A 22,660-nucleotide genomic window follows, 5' to 3' on the forward strand; every position below is an offset into this window, starting at 1 on the left:
AGCAGGTAACAGTTCCAGCGCTGCCAGCTTGGATTTCAGGCATCAAGGAAGCATGCAATTAGCTTCACTGTGAAATAAATCCGTGAAAAACCACATAGAGGTTCCCATTCTAAAACATAAAAGACCAATCAGATACAAGATGGATGAAATCTAATTTAAATCAATTCCTTGGTTGTTATGAATTTGATCAGACCTCTCTAGACAAAATATGTGACCTTGGTCTTCGAGATTTGGAACTATTTCTTCATTGTGATAAAACAGTGTATTAAGTGTAGGAGGAAAGGGGGAAACTTGCAAATCACTGAAAGTTTTGTGCAGCTGATTTTACAGCCAGGGTCCTGCTGGGCAGTGTCTCCAGTGGTTTCCGACATCTCAGCAACCTCCTGCCCCAACTCGCCCTGGGCTGCCCTGGCCTGGGAGGTCCGGATAGGGGAGGGCAGTGGGGGTGGGAGTGACAGCCAGCCCGAATGGCAGCTGGAGGGGACGGATATGCTGATGGAGTTTCATTTTCTCATGCTTCTTTTGTTTACACTCCCTGCTTAATGTGGTTGATTCTTGGAAAATGCTCAAACTGGCCCCTACTGGTTGAGGCTGTGCAAGGGGTAGCCGGGGTGTCACAAGGAAATGAGAACAGTTAAACCATGGCCAACTTTGCTCACTTTCAAAGGGTCACAGCTAATGGAAGAAAATATCCTTCTACACTCACATGTGATCGTTATTAAAACACTCTAGGCTATGGGTCCAGGTTCCCCATTCTACACATATAAAGTTCCTCCTATCAGCTCCTATATAAGTTGGGAAACTTACACATAGGCTGTTCAGGTGCTGCTCCTCTGCCATGTTCTGGACCCTGAATGAAGGAGCAGACAGGGCTTCTTTGCAGCCCTAAAATCATCCCTGACTTTCCACCAACCACCTGTGCTCCTCCATGATCTGTGACTTACTGAGGCTGTTACTTCTTGGTTTCATTTTCTCAGTGTAAACAGGGTGACACAAGACCTGATCCCTGAACCAAGCTGCATGGACAGATGTGAAGGGCTTTTTTCCTCATAGGAGCAGAGGTTCCAAGGCCTTGCTCTCTCATCTGTGCGAGTGTCATATACTAAGTCATGTAAATGCCCCAAAAGGGACAAAATGACTACAGAGTTAACTTCAACAAGGCTTACTGGGGCACTAACATCAGATGGCAGCATGACGGGTGAATAGCAGAGGGCTGCTCAGACGCATGAGCTTGAAGAGCAGGTATCCCACCCCCTCCCCACCCAGCAGGCCCAGGATGGGATCCATGCCCTGGATTCCATCTGTCCAGTCTCAGAGCGAAGCAGGGCTCCACTGCTGAGATCATGGTTTCAGCTCTCACATTCTGACCTCAGGGCACATTCAAATCACATCCTTCATTCCTCTTGGTCTCTGCTCTGAAAGTCAACATCTGGGGGGCCTTGCCCTCCTAGGAGGACTGGTTGCATCTAAGTGGTGCAGCCAGTGTCAGGGGTGGAGTCCCTTCTCAGGTTAAAGTCACACCCTGATGTCCAGCTCAGGCCCCATCTGTGGTCGTGCTGTAGACGCGGACAAATCATTGTGATGACACCACTGAATTCTTGAGGTCTTAGTCCAAGGCCAGACCCTGGTGCTCTCCCTCCTCCATGTTCTCCATGTAAGGAGCTGCTCCTGCTTAGACCCCAGCCTCCCAGGGAGCCTCCAGCTGCATTTCTGTCCTGTGGCCCATTCTTAGACCAAGCATGGATAGAGTTGATTAGAGCTGCATAAATGACCAATTCCCACACAAGCCAGACCATCTCCATCGTACAGCTGGATTTTACTTGAATGATGGTGAATAATGAAAGGAAATTGACAGACACACTGCGTTCCCATGAAGCATTGCATTGAATATTTCTGTTTTACAAAAACAACTCACAATATAATTGAGTTCATTTGAATTCAAATTAGCTAAACACAAGGGAAAATGATTTCATAGAATGGGTTCAAAATAAGAGTACTCAGACTATTTTAGGGAATACATCTATAAGAAAACTATTGTTTCATGATACATAATACAAAATGTTTGGTACTTTTTATATGTATTCACCATCCATCATGTCTTCTTGTTGTGATTCCAAGACTTAAGGCCAAATATGCAATGCAAAGCAAGAAAAATAAAACTAATCATTTTGACATGTTTAGTTTTATTATTTTTTACAGTTGTACAAATAGTGAATATGCATGAGCTAAATAACAGAAGAAAAATGTAGGGTGTTAAAAAACACCAAAGAAATCTGAGACATGAAACAAAAAATTCCATTCTGCAAAGCAAAATAAAAAGAGATTTTACTTACAAAGAAATGCTACTCAAACATATTAAGAGAGATTTTTTGATTAGGAACACAGCATAAGCCTTTTCTCCAACTTTACATTAAAGGATCAGACTCAGTCTCTCTGAATATAGGGTGGACCATGATAGTATCTTACTAGCCACAGGCAGGTGATTAATGTATGTGGATATAGTACTTATGTGCGTATGGTACCACGTCTGTGAGGTAATTACAGTTAATTAACTCTTTACTAGCCATTCACTAACATCAGCAGGGGGTGTCCTCATTTCAACTTTCAAAAAGGAAACTCCATCTTTAAGAATTTTTTTTGTCTTCTGATGACTTTCAATGAAGGTTTTTTTTTTTCATGTAGAAAAGGACAGGACACAAAATACACTTGAAATGTAACATGAAAAGGCAAAAATCTGTTTTTCACCCTGTATTTTTATAACAAAGTTCATGTACCAAACATAAGCCGTGACATAGATACTGCATAGACCGTGGTTGAGGCCACCCAAGAATTTGTTTTAAAGCATTTTAGAAGATGATCTGCTCTGTATATGCCCGCATTTTTGCTTTATGTCTGAACACTGTTGTGGAAACGAGAGGTTGAGATGTGTTGAGAACCGCAGATGCAGGACGGGGCTTCTCTTTGCTGTGACTCTGGCTGCCTCTGCTGGTTCCCTTGCCCCAGTGCCAGCTGCCCAGCTACTCCATTCAGTCCACTACTTTCCCCTTCTTTCAAAAATTTTTTATTATTTTTCAGTGGAGATATAATTGATATAAAACATTACATTAGTCTCTGTCATGCAACATAGGGATTTGATATTTGTATATATGCTGAAATGGTCACCAGACTAAGTCAACATCCCTCACTGTATATAGTTACAGATTATTTTTTTCTTCCAAGACAAAGTTTTAAGATCTACTCTTTCCTTTTTTGGTTAAATATTTAAGCAGAGTTACTGCTTTTACAATTGACTGTATATTTATCTGCTCAAATTTGTGAGAATAAAAGGTTTCCTTTGACGACTTGAAGGGACTGAACAATGTGCTCCGACCTGGAGGCACATGGAGCCCAACTGCTGTGACTGAACCATGTCTGTCATCTCAGAAGCTCCTGTACACTCCAGAGACAACCGTGCTGCTCAGAACCAGAGCTGATCCTGGTACCAGATGGGGAGCCTGAGTCCTGGCTCTGCCGCTGTCATCTGTGGGACCCTGGACCAGTCACTCACCCTCAGTCTCACCTGTCTCCGTGTAAGTGGAGACAAGGACCGTACCATCCTCCCAGGACAGTTATCCTCGCTGCCTGCAGAAGTTAGGGTTTGTGGTTAATGTCTGACACAGAGATATTCTGGTTCAGTCAACAAAATGAATTAAATCATCATTATTTGGTTATTGGGACTCTGAGGTATTTTTCAATATTCACAAATTTATACCTCTAAGGAAAATGTTTATAAAAATCTACATTATGAAAGGTATGGTTATAGAGTCACAACCATATTCTATACATTTTACTTTGAAACTACCCTTGGTGGTCCACACAACGCAGTGTGAATAGCACTGCAAAGTCCTCAAAAACTGCAGTATTTGGACCCGCCCTTCAAGAGCAGGTAGGAACTTACATTCCATACCTAGGTCAATTCTTAGCTAACAAAAAAACTCAGCACTTGCCGTAGTATTTAAAAATACAGCCTAGAGCCCATAACCTAATATCCAAAATGTGCAGAATACAATCCCCAATTACTCAACTTACAGGGGACTCAGAAAATCTCATCATCTTAATATGGAAAGGTAAATTAACAGGTGCCAATCCTGAGATATTGCAGATGTTGGATTAACAGAGAAATTAAAATTGTTATGGTGACCATGGGAGGAAATGGAAAGAGAGATAGAAACAGAGAGGTAAAATCCCTAAGAGTCATAAATGGAGAAATAGAAAAGGAAAGATAGGTGTTAGAGACAGACAAGTAGAGAGAGAGAAAGTGACAGAAATAGAGATGAGGAAGGAAATTTTAAAACAGAGGACAGATAAAGAGAAAGAGGGAAAGGGAAGAAGTCAGATCTGGAAAAAAAAAAAGACAGAGAAGGAGCCTTGGTAGGGTTGCAGTAGGAAAGGGAAAAGATCTGTGGGCAAAGATGTGGACCGACAGAGGGACATAAAGAGTGGTACAATGGGGAAGAAGAGAAGCAGAACAGTAGAGAGAGAAAAAGAACAAGTCAAGAGATAGAGCTGTAAAGTAGGAAATTAGGGGCCACATATTGGTAATTATACATGCATATATACCACAGCGACTTTATTCATCCACTGATGGGTACTTGACTTGTTTCTAAGTCTTGGCTGTTATAAACAATGAACATAGGCTTTTAGATATATTTTAGTGTTTTTGTTTTCAAAAACACTCAGATGAACAGATAAACACTCAGAAGTGGAATTGCTGGATCATGTGGTAGCTCCTCTTCTAACTTACGGAGGAAGCTCCATGCTGTTTTCCATAGCACTACACCAGTTTACTTTCCCACCAACAGTGCACAAGGGTTCTCTTTTCTCCACATCTTCAACACTTGTTATTTCCAGCCTTGTTAATAATAGCCATTCTGACAGGGATGAGGTGATACTTCATTGATGCTTTGATTTGCATTTCCCTGAATTCCAAATAAATGAAAACTGTCTTTTTAGTTTCAGTTTGTTCAAAATACTGCGAAGCTCTTTTTTTAAAAATGAAATCTGGAAACTCTATATGAGGCAACATTTTACTTGAGAATGAACATAAATCCTCCATCGAATTGATTTATAAGACATGCACACAAACACCCATCCATTTACTTTTTTGTGTGTGTTTCATTTTTTTTCCATTTACTTTTAAGGAGAATCAAATGTAGACCCACATAAATGATCTTAATTTCTTATAATAAGGCAGATTTGATTCTTATTAGGTTTGCTAGTTGTTGCCTCAGAGTTTGCTTACAGGTGTAAAAGGAATGATAGTTAAGGGAAAGAATATAAAGACGTTTAGTCACTGGGCAAGACCACTGCATCAACATTAACACTGAAACACTGAACTGATGGGAACTTAGCCCAGTTCAGCTCTGCTCACTCCACTAGGCACCAGGCAAGCTTGTCCACGTTTCTCTGCCTGCCCCTCCATCTGATCCCTCTGCTTGCAGTTCTGAGCTCTCGGAGCTCAGCCTTCTCTTCTCCTGTGGGGGAGGTGGCTGCTCTCAGCCTGCCACAGGGGGGCCCTCCAGAAAGGCGTTGGTACAGAGAGGTGGGGCTCCTCCCCAGGTCCCAACCAGCCCCACCCACTCTGGGCTCAGCCTGGTGGTCTTTAAGAGAAGTATTCGCTGCCTGACCTGCCTGCCACTTATACTGGGAACCCAGTCCAGCTCACCGTCCCAGGCATGATGCGGGTCCCAGCACTGCTTCTGGTTTTCCTGGCTCCTGGTAAGTGTGTTGCCTGAATGTTGGGGGGATTCTTCTGTGTTTTGTGGCAACGGTGTGTGTGTGTTGCGGGGCGGGGGGTGGTCATACTAAGAAATGGTGTTTCCTCTTCCTCATTATTTTTTGTTGCTTTTCCAATTTCAGTCACGCGGGTGTCTTCCAACACGGAAGGGGAGAAGATGTCAATCACTAAGGCGACTGGGTCGTCTGTTGAAATCATTTGTGATCTTATTACCCAAACCCTCAAATATATCCACTGGTACAAGTACCAGGAGGGCACAGCTCCCCAACGCCTTCTTTACTACGACATCTCCTACTCAAAGGTTACGTTGGAATCAGGAGTCAGTGAAGGGAAGTACAAAGTTTATAAAGAGAAGAGCTATACTTTTGCAATCTCAAACCTGCAAGAAAGTGATTCTGGAATGTACTACTGTGCTGCCTGGGAGAAGCACGTTGGTTTAGACTGCCTTTACACTGCACTGGAAATTTTGCTTGTCACGGCCAAGCACAGCCGTGATATACAGTCTAGAGCAGCCCTTGCCTCACTCACTGCCCCCAATTCTCTTTACTCTGAAGGAAGAGAAATCCTGAGTTCAATGCCCATTCCCCAACATTTATATTCAGTTACTACTCACCCCTCCTCTCAGAAGCCACATTTTTCCTAAAAATAGGTCCCCACCTTTAGGCCTCAGGCAAGCAGCTGCCAGGCAACATATTCTTTTAGCTCCCCTAGGAGCTAGTGGAGTCTATTTCACCTTCTCTTTAGGATAGACAGGGCACCTCGGATTGATCTGTTCCTGGAGATATTTAGGAGAATGGAATGAAATGATTAGCTATACTGAATCATTCATCCAGTCATTATCCTGAGCAGATGGCAGGGAATGAAGCACCTACATTATTCAGGATTATGAAGAATGAGAAAAGATGGAATGAAAATTTGGACTTTCTGAACCTCAAGCTGGTATCTGATTTATATTTTGAACAAACTGATATTTTCCTTACATCACCAACCAGGGCATGGCCGACACAGGGAAAGTGTAGGAAAAAGGTGATTGCTGTAGTTGGGCTAACCATTGTATTCTTCTTACACCTTCTGTTCAACCCAGAGCCAGAACTGTTCTGTTTTAAACAAGCAAAGCCAGAGATTGTTTCCACCCTCCCTCCTACTTTGATATGACCAAATCCCAAACTGGAATGAGACTTATCAGATTGTATTTCTCTCAATAATTCATCTGAAAAAACAATTTGGGTGAACAACCAGACAATGAGTGGTATCTATTTCAACTGAAAGGTCAATTAAGAAAGGGCTGAGGCTTTCTTACTGGGTTAAGTTTAAGAACATAAATTGATACTGAAGTACAGAAATGCCAGATTCATATGTATATGTCTCTTTTGTACTGGATCCTTCAAATATCTATCAGAACAGTGTTTCTTAAACTGTGGTCCATGGACCACCTGCATCAGAAATATCTGGATTTGAGTAAAAGTGCACGTTCTGGGTTGCATTCAACACCATGAACACAAATCTTGGGCTGACAGCTGGAAATGAGGCTTCAATAAGCTCCACCCCAAAGTGAATGTTGCTCAGTCGTGTCTGACCCTTTCCGACCCCATACAGTCCATGGAATTCTCCAGGTCAGAATACTGGAGTGGGTAGCCTTTCCCTTCTCCAGGGGATCCTCTCTACCCAGGGATCCAACCCAGGTCTCCCGTAGTGCAGGCGGATTCTTAAGCTCCATAGCTGATTCTTATTCAAGTTGATTTATAAGAACTGCTGTGCTAACAGTAGCAGATAAGTGACATGTCTCCCTCTGAAATGGGCTGATTCCCAGCCTGACACAGGAAAGCATTCTAGAATATTGCTCCTGGGCTTGTCTCCAACCCAGAATCCCTCCTGTTCTGTTGCACCCTGGATGCTTCTGCTCTCCCTAGTCACCACACTTCTCCATAATTCCACAACCACAAGTCAAAGTTTCAGGTCCTTCTCACTTCTGTGACTGCAGAGAAGAAGGGATTGGATAGTAATGGAGCCAATTTGAACTTGCCCCTCTGGACCAGGAACCATGTATTTTAACTATTTCAGAACTTCAGAAAGCCTGAAGCATAAACTTACTGTAATTTATATTTTTCCAGTGTTGTTCTGCACATTTATTTCTTTGATCTGCTTTGAATTCAAATTTTGGGTATGGGGGTAATGTAGAGAACTCACTACAGAGAATATTTAATACAACAAATTTTTCCTGAAATCTGAGTTATAAGAATTTTTATGAGAAAAAGTAGGCATAACAACTCTATTGAGCCAAAAAAAGTATCAGGATGGAACACAAAGACATGCCCCTTGATTATCACATTTTGTGCTGCTGGAAAGGACAGAAATAGTCTCCATAGGTGGCAGGAAAAGAGGGTAGAGGACTTCCAGCTCAGTCATGGGCACTGAATTGATAGGTTGGTTTGACCACTTTCTTTGCTGGAATTCTTCACTGAAATTCTTTTGGACACATTCCTGACCTCACTGGTAACAGCCTGAGAGCTGCTCAGAAATGGAAAATCCTTTGTGATAAGAACCTGAGCATTAGGGTGTATGATGTGACTAAGAGGTCATTTTGCCTGAGCTGAGAGAGGACAAGTTCATGGAGGAGGCGGCCTCCACATTGAAAAAATTCCAAAGTGAATCAAGGATTTTTGGAAGCAGCTGTACAGAGTGTTAATTGACTTACTGTGCGCAGTTCAAAAACTGTGTTGGAGCGTGTCCCTTTCCACCTATGACACCCCTTTTTTCTAATATATGTAGGTACCCACACAAGACATACAGCAACCTTATTAAATGTTCTCAGCTTCAGTCTCTCCATTAATTAAAAGGATGTAATAAGTGTTCCCATGTTGTAGGATTGGTGGAAGATTTATTGGGTTAAAACTTATAGAGAACTTAGACCTGTGCTGATCACACACTAATGACCATTAGTGCTTGTCATTGTTATCTGTAGCCTCAGCCCTGACTAAAGAGGGTATTAGTGAGACAGACAGGAGTCCTCCACGATGAGCTTTCCTCCCAGGAGCCACTTGGAGCCCAGATAACTGAAAGACAAAACCACAGCCTTGGCTGAGATACGCCCATTACTCTCTGCTTCCTCTCTGCTGCCAAAAGCAGTCGGCAAGTGCTGAGCACCAAGGAGGTGCCAGAAGTCTTAGTGGAGTTAGAAGATTTAAATTAATATGTAGCTGAATAAGAAAGGGCTTCCGTGGTAGATCAGCTGGTAAAGAATCTGCCTGCAATGTGGGAGACTTGGGTTAGATCCCTGGGTTGGGAAGATCCCCCAAAGAAGGGAAAGGCTACCCACTCCAGTATTCTGACCTGGAGAATCCCACGGACTGCAGTCCATGGGGGTCACAAAAAGTCAGACACAAGGGGGTGACTTTCACTTCACTAAATAAGAAAATGGGAGGGTCTACTTTTGTCACACTTGGCATGGTTGAACCAGTAAGAGGGGTCAGTAAAACTGCTTCTGGAATCGTTTCCTACACTGAAAGAATAGGTCTTTGGAGAAGAACATCCCAAAATTTCAAACTTCCTGTATCTTCCTTGGCACAGGAACAAATAGAATATTTGCACCCAGCTCCCACTTTACCCTGGTTTGCTGTGAGGTGATTGAAATCTTCCTGAAGGACTTGGATAGGATGCCTCCCTACAATCTTGACCATGAAGCTCCACCACACAGTGTGTGTATTGGGATATTAAAACATCTTTTTCTTTACTTTCAGCATTAATAATTTGAATTTTCCCACGTGAATACCTTAGAAATTCTGAAAAACATGTTAATATTTATGGTACCAGCCCTTCTGTCCATCCTCACTGTCACTACAGTAACCTGGGTCCTCAGACGCCTCTCAGTGACTTATGGCGACCGTCTCTGAAACATGTCTGCTTTCCTTGGGATTGCTCCCCTGCCCAATTCACCTATCTGCACTTGATCTTCCTAAAGCTCAGAGCTGATCAAGTCACTCTCCTCTCTACAGTCTTCAGTATCTTCTCGTAATGAATTCTTTTTAAAAAAATAATGATTTGGAAATGCTGTAGAAAGGAAAGATTGTCTACATTCTTCTTCCTTAGAAATTAAGTATGCCTCCTGTTCTCTTGTCACTTTTCTATTCCAAGTTTCTCTACCCAAGGACCCAATTAGTTTCCTGCTTGTTCTTTCTAGCTCACGTCTCTAGATGCTGTTAAATATAAATCTAACATATGGTGTTTGATAGAAAGCTATTTTTGTTTTCATAACAAATAACCTATAGTTCAAGTCTAGTTTTAAAATAACCTATCATTTCTCCAACATTTAAACATGCTTTTGTAGTAGTTTTATTTCAGTATATACTTGGAGTATTGGCTGGAAGATTTCTGTTTCATTTATGTCTCAATATTCCTATATTCTTATCACATTATTTGCAATAGCAGATGAGGTTTGCTATGCCAAATGTCTATTCATTGTTATTCTTAAAAAATAATTTTTAAATTATTTCATATTTATATAACTTAACTAGCTTACTCCCCAACGCTTATACCATAGAACAAAAACAAAATATTTTCTTAATTCTGATTGGAATTATAAGCATATACATGAATTTAGGAAAGATTAGCATCTTTATGATTTTGAGTTTTTCTTTCACAACTATGATATATCTTTCATTTATTCATGTTTAATTTTAGTGCCCTTTACTAATATCTAATACTCTTTCTTTTTATAGTTCTTGTATTTCCTTAAAAGTTAATAAATGATTAAATAAATGATTTTACAACTTTGTACTTATATTTTGCATTTTATTATTCAAAACTTTTATAAATTTTGAAATATATACAACTCCTAAAGCTTCTGAGAATTCAACTCACGGTCTTAGAATAAGAAAAAACAGATCACAAGGTATCAGAGAGGTACCGAGTAAGTATCATTCAAATCTACATAGGTGCAAAGAGTATTTGACAACTGAAAGCACGAATAACTTAATTTTTAATTACAAAAAAAATGTTTTAAACAAAATATTCATCCAGGTCTCTCTTCCTCTTCTATTATGTTGAGGGATGTGAGCCACTGTGAATGAGCAGTTGCCCACCATGTCCTCTTTTTACTTTCATCCTCAGGGCAGAAGCAATGCCTGCTCCCTGGACTAAAGATGGAACCAGGCGGATCTAGCGAGGACATGGGAATAGTCAGGGCCTGTCCTCTCTGGGGCCTGGCAGATGGTCAGCTCATCTGTGCTCAAAGGAATACTCAGCTGCTTCTGGCAACTTCTTTTTCCCATGATCTAGGATGAATGGTTTAAGATTACACAACAGCCTCCAAGAGACTACTTTCTTTTATTTATTTATTTATTTAATGGAGATGAATTTAATTTTATTTTATTTTTCATTTATTTTTATTAGTTGGAGGCTAATTACTTTCAACATATCAGAGAAATGGATATTACTTTCCAGTTTTAGTTTCAATAAAGAACAAAGGAGAAAGAATTCTGCAAATTTCTTTCTTTATCCTAGGAAAAATAAGTTATCACAGGACTTATTTTCTCACCGTGTGTTGGCATGGTAAAGAATCTTGTTGCCCAATAAATGAAGAACATTACTCACATTTCACAAATACACTTGTGATGGTATATTTGCATTTTCAGTTACTGAAGAGATTCCTCCTTTTAGAAATACATTCCCACATTGCTAACAGACTGGCCCTGGTCATTGTGAGAACAGAAGCCTTTATCTGATGCATTTTCTGAGCAGTTTCAACAGAGTTGAACATCTGGAAATTTAAAAAAAAAAGTTTTAATTCTTTGAATCCTTTTCCTGGAAACGTAGAAAAGTAGGTGAGTAACCAGTTGGTCCAAACTCTTCTTTTTCTCTTTTTATTTCTTTCATCTATTATATGTATTTTCAATGATTTCTCCTCCAAGGAAAACAAACATTTGGGTCCATTTAGGTGAGGAAAACTTGTAAAACATCAAATGCTCTAAAACCTATGTTCAAGGACTTCCAAAACAATCCAGATGACCAAATTGGACAAGACACAGATAGAACAAGTCTTAATGCTCAAACAGCTTCTAGTCTAGGAAAGCATTCTAGATTCTGGCTTGGTTGGGACCCATGTTCTATGGTGTGTAGCTCAGAGGCAGGAGTTCTTGAACTGACTAGTTTGTTTCTCTTCCTAATTGGTGTAATAGTTACTATGTTTCGTGGAAGCATTTGAGGAAATCTTCCTAAACCATCCTGTTAAATATTTTAATATTAGAGACTATTTTCTGAGGGCCAGACACCATGATAAGTAGTTTCAATGCTTTATCTCTTTCCTCAACAGGAATCTTCTTATTTCCACTTTGTTGGTAAGGAAATAGATTTAGAGAAGTTCCGGTACTTGCTTAAAATTATATGACAGGTTACATTGCAAAGTTTAGGATCCAATAGAGACTTGTCTATTCTAAAGTGCATGGTCTGGACAATTAAGTCATGTGAGAAATATTTAGGTCATATTTTTATATTCTGAGTATTAACTGTTCCTAACAGTAGGAACCGCTGTTTTCCAGTTAGCTCATAATATGTTTTACTACTGATGTGTGAAAACAATGCTTCTACTTCTAATCATGGCACTAAAATGACTTCTCTTCCCCCTAAAAAGTTTACAGAAGTCATATTGAATATAGATTTATTAAATATTCAAAATAGGATTCTTAGTGTATCTCAACAGAATGACACCATTGCACTGAATTTTCTGTTTTGGCATCATATTTGTCAGAAATATTGAAGCTTTAAAAGAAATGGAGCATTTGTACTAAACTTCATTGTACATAGATGTGTGGGATGGAGGGATGGGAGGGAGGTTCAAGAGGAAGAGGATATATTTATACATGGGGCTCTCCAGGTGGTCCTAGTGGTAAAGAACCGCCTGCCAATGCAGGAAGGTGGTTCTGATCCCTGGGTCAGGAAGATCCCCTGGAGGAGGTCATGGCAACCCACTCCAGTATTCTTGCCTGGAGAATCCCATGAATAGAGGAGCCTGGCAGGCTACTGTCCATGGGGTCGCAAAGAGTCAGACATGACTGAAGTGACTTAGCATGCAGGCACATGGCTGATTCACTGTGCTGGGCAGCAAAAACTAAAATAACATTGTAAAAAATTACACTCCAAAAAAAAGTCTGTAACAACTCATGTGGTCTCCTAAATGAGAACTGGATTCTGGAATGAAGCTACTTTAGAATCGTTTTAGATGCTTACACCTCAACACATACAAATCACAAAAATACCTGGAAAACATATTGAACGTACATTTATTAAATGCTCAACTATATTATTCCTATAAATATTCCTCATTGATAAGTAGAGGCACATTAACTCCACCTCACACTCTCAGCAAAGAACTGACTTTATACAGGAAAGCTTTTGAAAGGAGATTTTAAAACACAGGCAAAATGGTAAGAAAAGGTGAAACCCTACTCCCAACTGATGTGAGACAGAAACAGATGTAAGCCAAGCAGCCCAGGCAGAGAAGGGACAGCTCTTCAGTTCTCAACACATTCATACTGTATGTCATTTGCTGGGAGTCACCTCTGTGTCAGGGTAGCAGGGCCAATTTCTCTCTACATTTCTGTAAGTATTGAAACAATATGGACACAACTTTAAAACAGGCACAATTCTTTTTAAATTCTGTATATTTTGTATCTTTATCAAAGAATTAGGATTTGCAAATATATTATCTGATTCCTCCTGCCATATTGGAGTTAACACTTACTAAATTATCAACCCCCAGGGCAGAAAAGGAAACAAGCTATAATGCACAAACTATTATTTTATTTAAACTGCTAGTTTCCGAAATCTACTTGAGAAGACCTAAGATAAAAAACATAGGTACAGACCATGGCAACAAACTAGAAGATCAAAGTCACTCAGGGAAGTAGAAGGAAAGAGGCTTGTGATGACCTAGCAGGAAGCACAGGATAAGATTTCATTCTCAAAGGTAGGAAAGGTATGTGTCTGTTCTATCTCTATAAAAAAAAAGTAAGCAAAAAATGTAAAAGTTGAAAAATGTAGCTGAATAATAGTTATAATTAACTTTGGTGTGATAAGGAAGCACACCAAATTTTACAATAAGATATGCTTTTCCTACCATAAAATTAGAAAGGGACCTCAATGCTGGAGTCTTTGGTAGGAAAATGAAGATAAAGGGGAACATTGACTTCAATATCTATTTTATAAAATGGAAGAAATCAGTTCAGTTCAGTTGCTCAGCTGTGTCTGACTCTTTGCGACCCCTTGAACCACAGCACGCCAGGCCTCCCTGTCCATCATCAACTCTCGGAGTCCACCCAAACCCATGTCCATTGAGTCAGTGATGCCATCCAACCATCTCATCCTCTGTCGTCTCCTTCTCCTCCTGCCCTCAATCTTTCCCAGCATCAGGGTCTTTTCAAATTAGTCAGCTCTTCGCATCAGGTGGCCAAAGTATTGGAGTTTCAGCCTTAACATCAGTCCCTCCAATGATCCCCCAGGACTGATCTCCTTTAGGATGGACTGGTTGGATCTCCTTGCAGTCCAAGGGACTCTCAAGAGTCTTCTCCAACACCACAACTCAAAAGCATCAGTTCTTCGGCTCTCAACTTTCTTTATAGTCCAACTCTCACATCCATACATGACTACTGGGAAAACCATAGCCGTGACTAGATGGACCTTTGTTGGCAAAGTAATGTCTCTGCTTTTTAATATGCTGTCTAGGTTGGTCATAACTTTCCTTCCAAGGAGTAAGCGTCTTTTAATTTCATGGCTGCAATCACCATCTGCAGTGATTTTGGAGCCCAAAAAATAAAGTCTGACACTGTTTCCACTGTTTCCCCATCTATTTCCCATGAAGTGATGGGACCAGATGCCATGATCTTAGTTTTCTGAACGTTGAGCTTTAAGCCAACTTTTTCACTCTCCTCTTTCACTTTCATCAAGAGGCTTTTTAGTTCCTCTTCACTTTCTGCCATAAGGGTGGTGTAATCTGCATATCTGAGGTTATTGATATTTTCCCCAGCAATCTTGATTCCAGCTTGTGCTTCTTCCAGCCCAGCGTTTCTCATGATGTACTCTGCATATAAGTTAAACAAGCAGGGTGACAATATACAGCCTTGATGTACTCCTCTTCCTATTTGGAACCAGTCTGTTGTTCCATGTCCAGTTCTAACTGTTGCTTCCTGACCTGCATACAGGTTTCTCAAGAGACAGGTCAGGTGGTCTGGTATTCCTATCTCTTTCAGAATTTTCCACAGTTTATTGTGATCCACACAGTCAAAGGCTTTGGATTAGTCAATAAAGCAGAAATGTTTTTCTGGAACTCTCTTGCTTTTTTGATGATCCAGTAGATGTTGGCAATTTGATCTGGTTTCTCTGCCTTTTCTAAAACCAGCTTGAATATCTGGAAGTTCACAGTTCACGTATTGCTGAAACGTGGCTTGGAGAATTCTGAGCATTACTTTACTAGAGTGTGAGATGAGTGCAATTGTGTGGTAGTTTGAGCATTCTTTGGCATTGTCTTGAAATAAACCCAGTTCATGCCTTTGGTGCATCAATAGTACAATATTCATAAAATTTAATATCATTCATTTGGTGACCCTGCAGAGAGGGTCAGGCAGGTAAGGTATTGGTGATGAAACGTGACTGTCCACTCACCCACAAAAATTTTGAATTTGAGTTACTTGTCTCTCTTTAGCTTGCTTTATCCCACTTGGAGAGAAAAATGATATTTAAATGTAGGTTTTTTTGTATGTCCTATAGAGAGATCATCATAGTTATCTGGTCTCCTTTTGTATACCCATTCCCACCATACCACCTATCCACCCTAAAATATGTTTCCCTATGATAGAATAAAAGAGATTTTTTAAATATATTTTTTCTACCTTTTAAAATTTATTTTATAATTGGTGGAAAATTTCTTTACAATGTTCCACCATAGAACAACACAAATCAGCCATAATTATACATATAACACCTCCCCTCTTGAGCCTTCCTCCCTTCCCCTCACCCCCCTTCTAGGTAATCACAGAGAGCCAAGCTGGACTCCCTGTGTCAAGTAGCAACTTCTCACGAGTTATCTATATTACACATGGTAGTGTATATATGTCGATTCTACTAATAAAGGAGATCGTTTAAAAATGTGTTCATGAATGCTGGAAGCCTTGATATGTGGCAGTTAAAAGTCACAGTTCACTTTAACATGTGGAGAAAGAACAAAGGCCAACATGTAATCTATCCTCTGTTATTTAGTAGCTAGGACGTTTTTCAAGTTACATGATGGCTTGAATTTCTCTTCCCATTGAAAATAAGGACAACAGTGACCACTCACCATCTACGGCAGATGAACAGCCAGGCTGTAATTCAATGGCAACTTTTCTTCCTTTTACCACTTGCTGGGTTGTTTCAAGCCACACAATGTTTGTATTTATCTAGCAACTCTTTTTAATGACTACTTTATTCTCCCCTACAGATAGAGACCTTGATGTAGACATGTCCCCCAAGCCCACTATGTTTCTTCCTTCAATTACTGAGATCAACCGCAATAATGCTGGAACATACCTTTGTCTTCTGGAGAATTTTTCACTCATGTTATTAAGGTTTATTGGAGAGAAAAAAATGGCAACAGAGTTCTGCCATCCCAACAGGGAAACACCACGAAGATCAGTGATACATACTTGAAGTTCAGCTCGTTGACCATGACTGAAAAATGCATGGAGAAAGAACACATACGTATCATCAAACATGAGAAAAATAAAAGAGGAAAAGATCAGGAGATCTTTCTTCCTTCAGTTAGTCAAGGTATGTGTATATACTGAATGCAGCCTCCCAGAACATTTTTTTCAAAGGGATTACCCCATATCTTCTGTCCATTAATGAAAAACAAATATAAATCTTTTTTAAAATGTTGAGCTATGTCCTTACAGAATGGAAAAAGTAGAGTTTGAAGTTTAATAAAGAGATAAATGTGCTTAAATATTACCCATCTTAATTTCATCAGCCAAAATATTAAGTTTATAATGATGCCTTTTAGGATTGTTATATGGTTTAAATAAAACAATGTATATGGAAGCACCTATAGTGTTCATAGCATACTTGTTCAGTCTCGCAGTTGTGTCTGACTCTTTGCAACACTATGGACTGCAGCTCGCCAGCAAAGCACACAAAAAGAAATTCCACTGTTGTTGATCTTACGTGATCAGGAAGTAAGAAGAATTATGTCTTTTATGAATATTCTGCTTATCAAGCAAAGTCACCTCATTTCAATCTTGCTTACTCAAACTATATCCAGAAATGCGTATTGTTGACAAAATGGTGTTTGTATGAGAGAGTCAGATTGCAGCTCAATAGGAAGTGGAATAATTCGACTACTGTACTTTTGTTATGATCCATGGTCTTATATTTTCAAGATTTGTGTTTTATATACCACCATAAGGTAGAATTTTGTAAACAAAAATGGGTTGAGGCTGAAGTGTAGAGACTTACATTCTATATAATGAATGTATTTCTTGCTAATGGAAAATTCCTCGCACAACTCTCACTGCAGCGCTAGCACACACCAGGCCTGAAGGGACGTGTGGATGAACATACTGGGGTGAATTCCTCTTCCAGGATGATGTCCTACATCAATGAGTATATGGCCTTTCTGTAATCACTCAAAAGTGTTCTGAATCACTTACAGTCCTTCATATGAACACAACTGCCCAAAGGTCCCAGAGGGCCCATAAGAAGGAATCAGTTTGGACTTTTCCCTCTGATTAAAGACCCTTTTTAAACAGTGGGAAACATGCCCAAAATATAATAAAATGTACAGAGACTTTTGCACTGAGCCATCCATACTTCTGAAGTAAGTTTCTCTGACCCTTAGTTTGTCCAAATACTTGCTTTGAACATTTTGTCCTGGGACTGCAATGAAGAGTAAGTGAAGTAATGACAGTGGAAATGCTTGCTTTCAAAAACATAACAGGTGTATTTATTCATATATTCATTGTGGGTTTTTTGTATCTTTTATAAGACTCTTTAAAGTAAGATTATAAAGTAGCCCTGAATCTTTATTTCTGTGGCTAAGAAATAAAGGGGAAGCAAACAAAGTGCTGGTTTAGTATAACTATGGACTTAATTGTCCTTAGATTTTAAGTTTTCTAGTGATCAGAAAAAAATAAGAATTCAAGTTACTTTCATAGTGATGATTATCATAAAGAAGAGAAGGTTTGGGTTATAATGTGTTACACTTGGCACTTAATTGATCAGACAAATGTTTTCCACAGGCTACTCATGGCAACAAAGTGAATGAGGTCATTTCAGTTAACTTCATTCTGCAGCAAATTTCTAAGGAGGAACCCAGTTGACTTTTGTGACTCTGTGTTCCTCTATCCAACAAACTATTATCTATACAGAAAATGTTTTACTTATATGTATGCCTTTTTAAAATTGCAAATAAATACAATTCTTGCCTCAGGTTTTTAATAGTCAGGGGATTATAAATGTGATTTGACCTATATTTCTGTCCTTTAAAAAATTCCACTGAAATGCCAAGCCCCCGTAATAAAATTGTCATTGCTAAGAATACTTGAGATATATAGAAGAGAAGGTTTTAGTGTCCACAGTGGTGGAATTCTGTTTTCTTTCTATAGAGCAATTTCTTACATTTCTATGTTATTTTCACAAAGTACCTTCCATATGTTTTGTCTCATTTAATCCCCCACCATGATCCTTGGAATGCTGACTCTGCCATCACTGGTATGACTCTCAGCAAGTTACCCTCTAATTCTTATTCCTGTTTTGTATTATGAAATCTTCCAAAATACAGTTCACTCCAGTGTCACTGGGACAAGACATTGCATGTGAAGTATTTAAATTAGTGCCTGGCACAGTAATAATCACTCAATGACTATTAGACTCTCAATATTGTTTTCTTTATTCCCACCCATACCACATCTGTAGAACTTTGTGCAAGAGTAGCTGATAATGGGAATATGAGTGGTATAGAAAGTTGTGGCTGGTTGTTTATTTTTCCCAGATTGGAAATTTACTTGAGCCAGACTCCTTCAAACATGAGATTCTATTTTAGTTTCTGGGATCAGATGAGTTCATTTTGATGCTGAATTGACCTACTGAATTGCACAGAATCAGACCAACTATTCCTAGATTATAGGGCTCTTATTTTTAATGAATGTTTCTTTGTCAGCAGAGTATATACTTATATGTGTGTGTTACAACAACACATGTATAAACCCATGTACACACTGTCAAATAACAGGCATGAAAAGTTATTAATAATTGTTCTCATTTCTTGTAGTTGTCACTTCAATTGTCATTACTACTGAACTTCCAAATAATGGTTTGATGATGAAAGTGGTAAGTTTTTGTATATGTTTGCCTATAAGTTAGGCTTCAGTAATTTTTCCCTTCTGATTATTTTCCCTTTTGAAGTTTTCCTGGCTTAAAAGGCAACCCACTCCAGTATTCTTGCCTGAAAAATTCCACGGACAGAGGAGCCTGGTGGGCTAAAGTCCATGGGGTCTCAAAGAGTAGGACAGGACTGAGCAACTGAACAAATTAAAAAAGACCAATTATCTGCAATTGTGGGGTTCATCATTGTGAAACTTTTAATGACTCCTCTTTTGTTTCTCTGTCAGGAGAATATATATATATATATGTATATATAAACAGATGTATGTATACAGACACACATGTATATGTACAGGCATATGGACAGATTCTAAAATAATAGGCAAGGGTGACTGATAATTTCTGATCTCATTGCTTCTAGAAGGCACTGATGTTTATTCTACAAAAGCTGTCTAACACAGGAAAATGGTAAGTTTTTGAATATATCTGCATTCATTTCATCCTCTAGCCTTCCCCCCTCCTAATCAAATTATCTTTTTAACTTCCCTGGTCTATAGTGGGAAAGACCAATTATTTGTGGATTTGTGGGGCTGACATTTTTAATCAGTATCTCTCCTGACTCTTTATTGGCAAAGTATATACATTATATATATATATACACACACATAGATTATACATGATAAAATATGTAGATTATGAGTGTGTATATAGACACACACACATACATTCATATCACAGTGTCAAAAACTAGGTATGAACAATAAACTAATATTTGGTCTTCTTTCTTCCAGAAGTCACTGATGTTCATCCTACAAAAACACGTCTGAATGATGGAAACAGTAAGTTTTGTCTATGTTTGCCTTCATGTCAGGCTATAGCACGTTTTTTTTTCCTCTGGATAAACTTAAGTTTTGAACTTTCTTGGTTTAAGGCAGAAAAATCAGACTGTTTGGATTTGCAGAAATAGGCTGAGTGATATTTTAATTCAATATACTATCATTTCCTAGGACCCATCTTAATACAATAAATGCTGGTTTTGGTGTGAGTGGACTGTAAATTAGAGGGTATAGTGATAGGCCCTGAATTATCTAAACAATGGGTTTCATTCATTAGTGTGGCTTTGTTTCTTTTTTAAAATTATTTTTAATTTTTTTCTTTCTTTTTTATTTTTTAAATTATGAAAGTACAATAACATATTAACAGGAGACTTGGAAAATACAGAACAAACTTACATATAGTTTCACTATATATTACAGTTATTTTTTAAGTAGATAAATTAAGATTTTAGTTGGAATTTCAATATCAAAGTCTAAAAAATTAATAGAATGAATATACAGAAAAGTAGGAGGATATGTAGATATGAAAATCATTATGAACCAACTCAACATAATTAAGATTTATATAATTTTCAAACAGCAGCAGGATACAAATTCTATTTCAGTTCCCATAGACTATAAACCAGGAGACACTGCAACATATCTGTGGACATGAAGCAAGATGCAAAAGTTTCATAGTTTTGTACTGAAATCATACAGAGTCTGTTCTCTTATCACTGTGGAATTATGTTATAAATCAATATCAAAAGATGTTTGAAAACAGCCCACATATTTTCTAGTGCATGCTAAGTTATGTTCAACTCTTTGTGACCCTATGGACTCACCAGGTTCCTTTGTCCATGGGCTTCCCCAGGCAAGAATACTGGAGTGGGTTTTCATGCCCTTTGCCAGGGTATTTTCCTGACCTACCAAGACAGTGGCACCCCACTCCAGTACTCTTGCCTGGAAAATCCCATGGACGGAGGAGCCTGGTGCGTTTGCTAAGAGTCCATGGGGTCGCTAAGAGTCGGACACGACTGAGCGACTTCACTTTCACGTATTGGAGAAGAAAATGGCAACCCACTCCAGTGTTCTTGCCTGGAGAATCCCAGGGATGGGGCAGCCTGGCAGGCTGCCATCTATGGGGTCGCATAGAGACGGACACGGCTAAAGCGACTTAGCAGCAGTAGCAGCAAAGATTGAATCGTGTCTCTTGTCTCCTGCATTGGCAGGTGGATTCTTTACCACTAGCACCACTTGGGAAGCCTCATTTTCAAGGGCAACATGACATTTACCAAGAGAGATCTTTGATTAAGTCATTGAAAGCCTCAATAAAGTTGAAAGACTGAGAAAACAGAGAAGGTGATTGTAGAGAAAGTGAAAGAAAGAAAGAAAGTGAAGTCAGTCAGTAGTGTCCAACTCTTTGTGACCCCATGGACTGTAGCCCACCAGGCTCCTCCATCCATGGAATTTTCTAGGCAAGAAGACTGGAGTGGGTTGCCGTTTCCTTCTCCAGGGGATATTCCTGACCCAGGGATCGAACCGGGGTCTCCCGCAATGCAGGCAGACGTTTTTATGGTCCTAGCCGCCAGAATAGAAAGCATTTAAATGAGAAATTAATATCAAAATGAGAGATTGATATCCAAGATACTTTTAAAGCCCCATGGGTTTGGAGATTAAATGTCTGCTTTTAAATTATGAGTGTATCTAAGAAGCGTGTGACTTTGCTTCTAATGACCAGGAAAACCTGATTTCTCTTTGCTTCTAGATATTTTTCATCTGTATTCAATGCTAGTAGCTAATACATGAAATCTGACACTAACTGAAACCTTCTTATACACAAGGTGCTGTGCTGTCTCTTGCATGCGTGTATTTTCTGTGTAATCCTCATTAAACTCCCAGGAGGTGGTATAATATTTCCCCTGCACCCACGTTATTGATGGGAGCAAGCTATTATAATTAAGCCCCTTGAACAAAGCCACACAGGTACATCTGGGGATTCAACCCAGGCCATCTGAATAAATGGTTTATACACTTACTCAATTCTCTCTTCCTCCTTTATGATATAGGTATAGAGCAAGAATCCCAAAGCCCAGGCCCTGAGACAGGATGGCCTGTGGGCAAGGGTGTAAGTGCATGGGCTTCTTGGCATCACAGACTGAAATTTAAACACCAGTTCTTTTCTTTATTAGCTATATGAAAAACTGGTAAATCCCTTATGTTTTCTGAGCAATATGTTCCTCTTTTGCTATTAGGGAACAGATTCCTTGGGGATTCTCAATCCTTTTGCCAGATCCCCAGATTGGGAAGACAGATGTGGGGCCTAGAACCTTCGCAAAAGTGTGAGAACTTCTTTGATACTATTGTTCTCCAGTTTGTAGGTCACCTACCCAGTGGGTATGGGATTTGATTTTAATGTGATTGCACCCCTCCTACCATCTCATTGCAACGTCTCCTTTGTCCTTGGACCTGGGGTATGTTCTTTTGTGCATTTCAACATCCTCCTGTCTGTAGTTGTTCAGCAGCTAGTTGTGATTTTAGTGTTATTTCAGGAGAAGACAAGCGTACATCTTTCTACTCTGTCATTTTGGGATAGTCAACACATTGGAAAAGTCCCTGATGCTGGGAAAGATTGAGGGCAAGAGGAGAAGGGGGTGACAGAGGAAGAGATGGTTGGATGGCACCACCAACTCAATGACATGAGTTTGAGCAAACTCCAGGAAAT

General features: G+C 39.4%; 2 gene segments (V, D, J or C); both read left to right on the forward strand.

The window, feature by feature from the left end:
• Nucleotides 1–22,660, forward strand: part of LOC122438570 — a 57,962-nt gene that overhangs the window by 6,731 nt on the left and 28,571 nt on the right.
• LOC122438571 overlaps nt 5,654–22,660 on the forward strand; it is a 34,243-nt gene continuing 17,236 nt past the window's right edge. Inside the window, 2 exon segments of the V gene segment in view lie at nt 5,654–5,757; nt 5,899–6,210. Of these exon segments, the coding sequence occupies nt 5,715–5,757; nt 5,899–6,210 (355 nt within the window).

This window comes from Cervus canadensis, chromosome 3 (assembly GCF_019320065.1).
Source record: "Cervus canadensis isolate Bull #8, Minnesota chromosome 3, ASM1932006v1, whole genome shotgun sequence".
Lineage (NCBI taxonomy): Eukaryota > Metazoa > Chordata > Mammalia > Artiodactyla > Cervidae > Cervus > Cervus canadensis.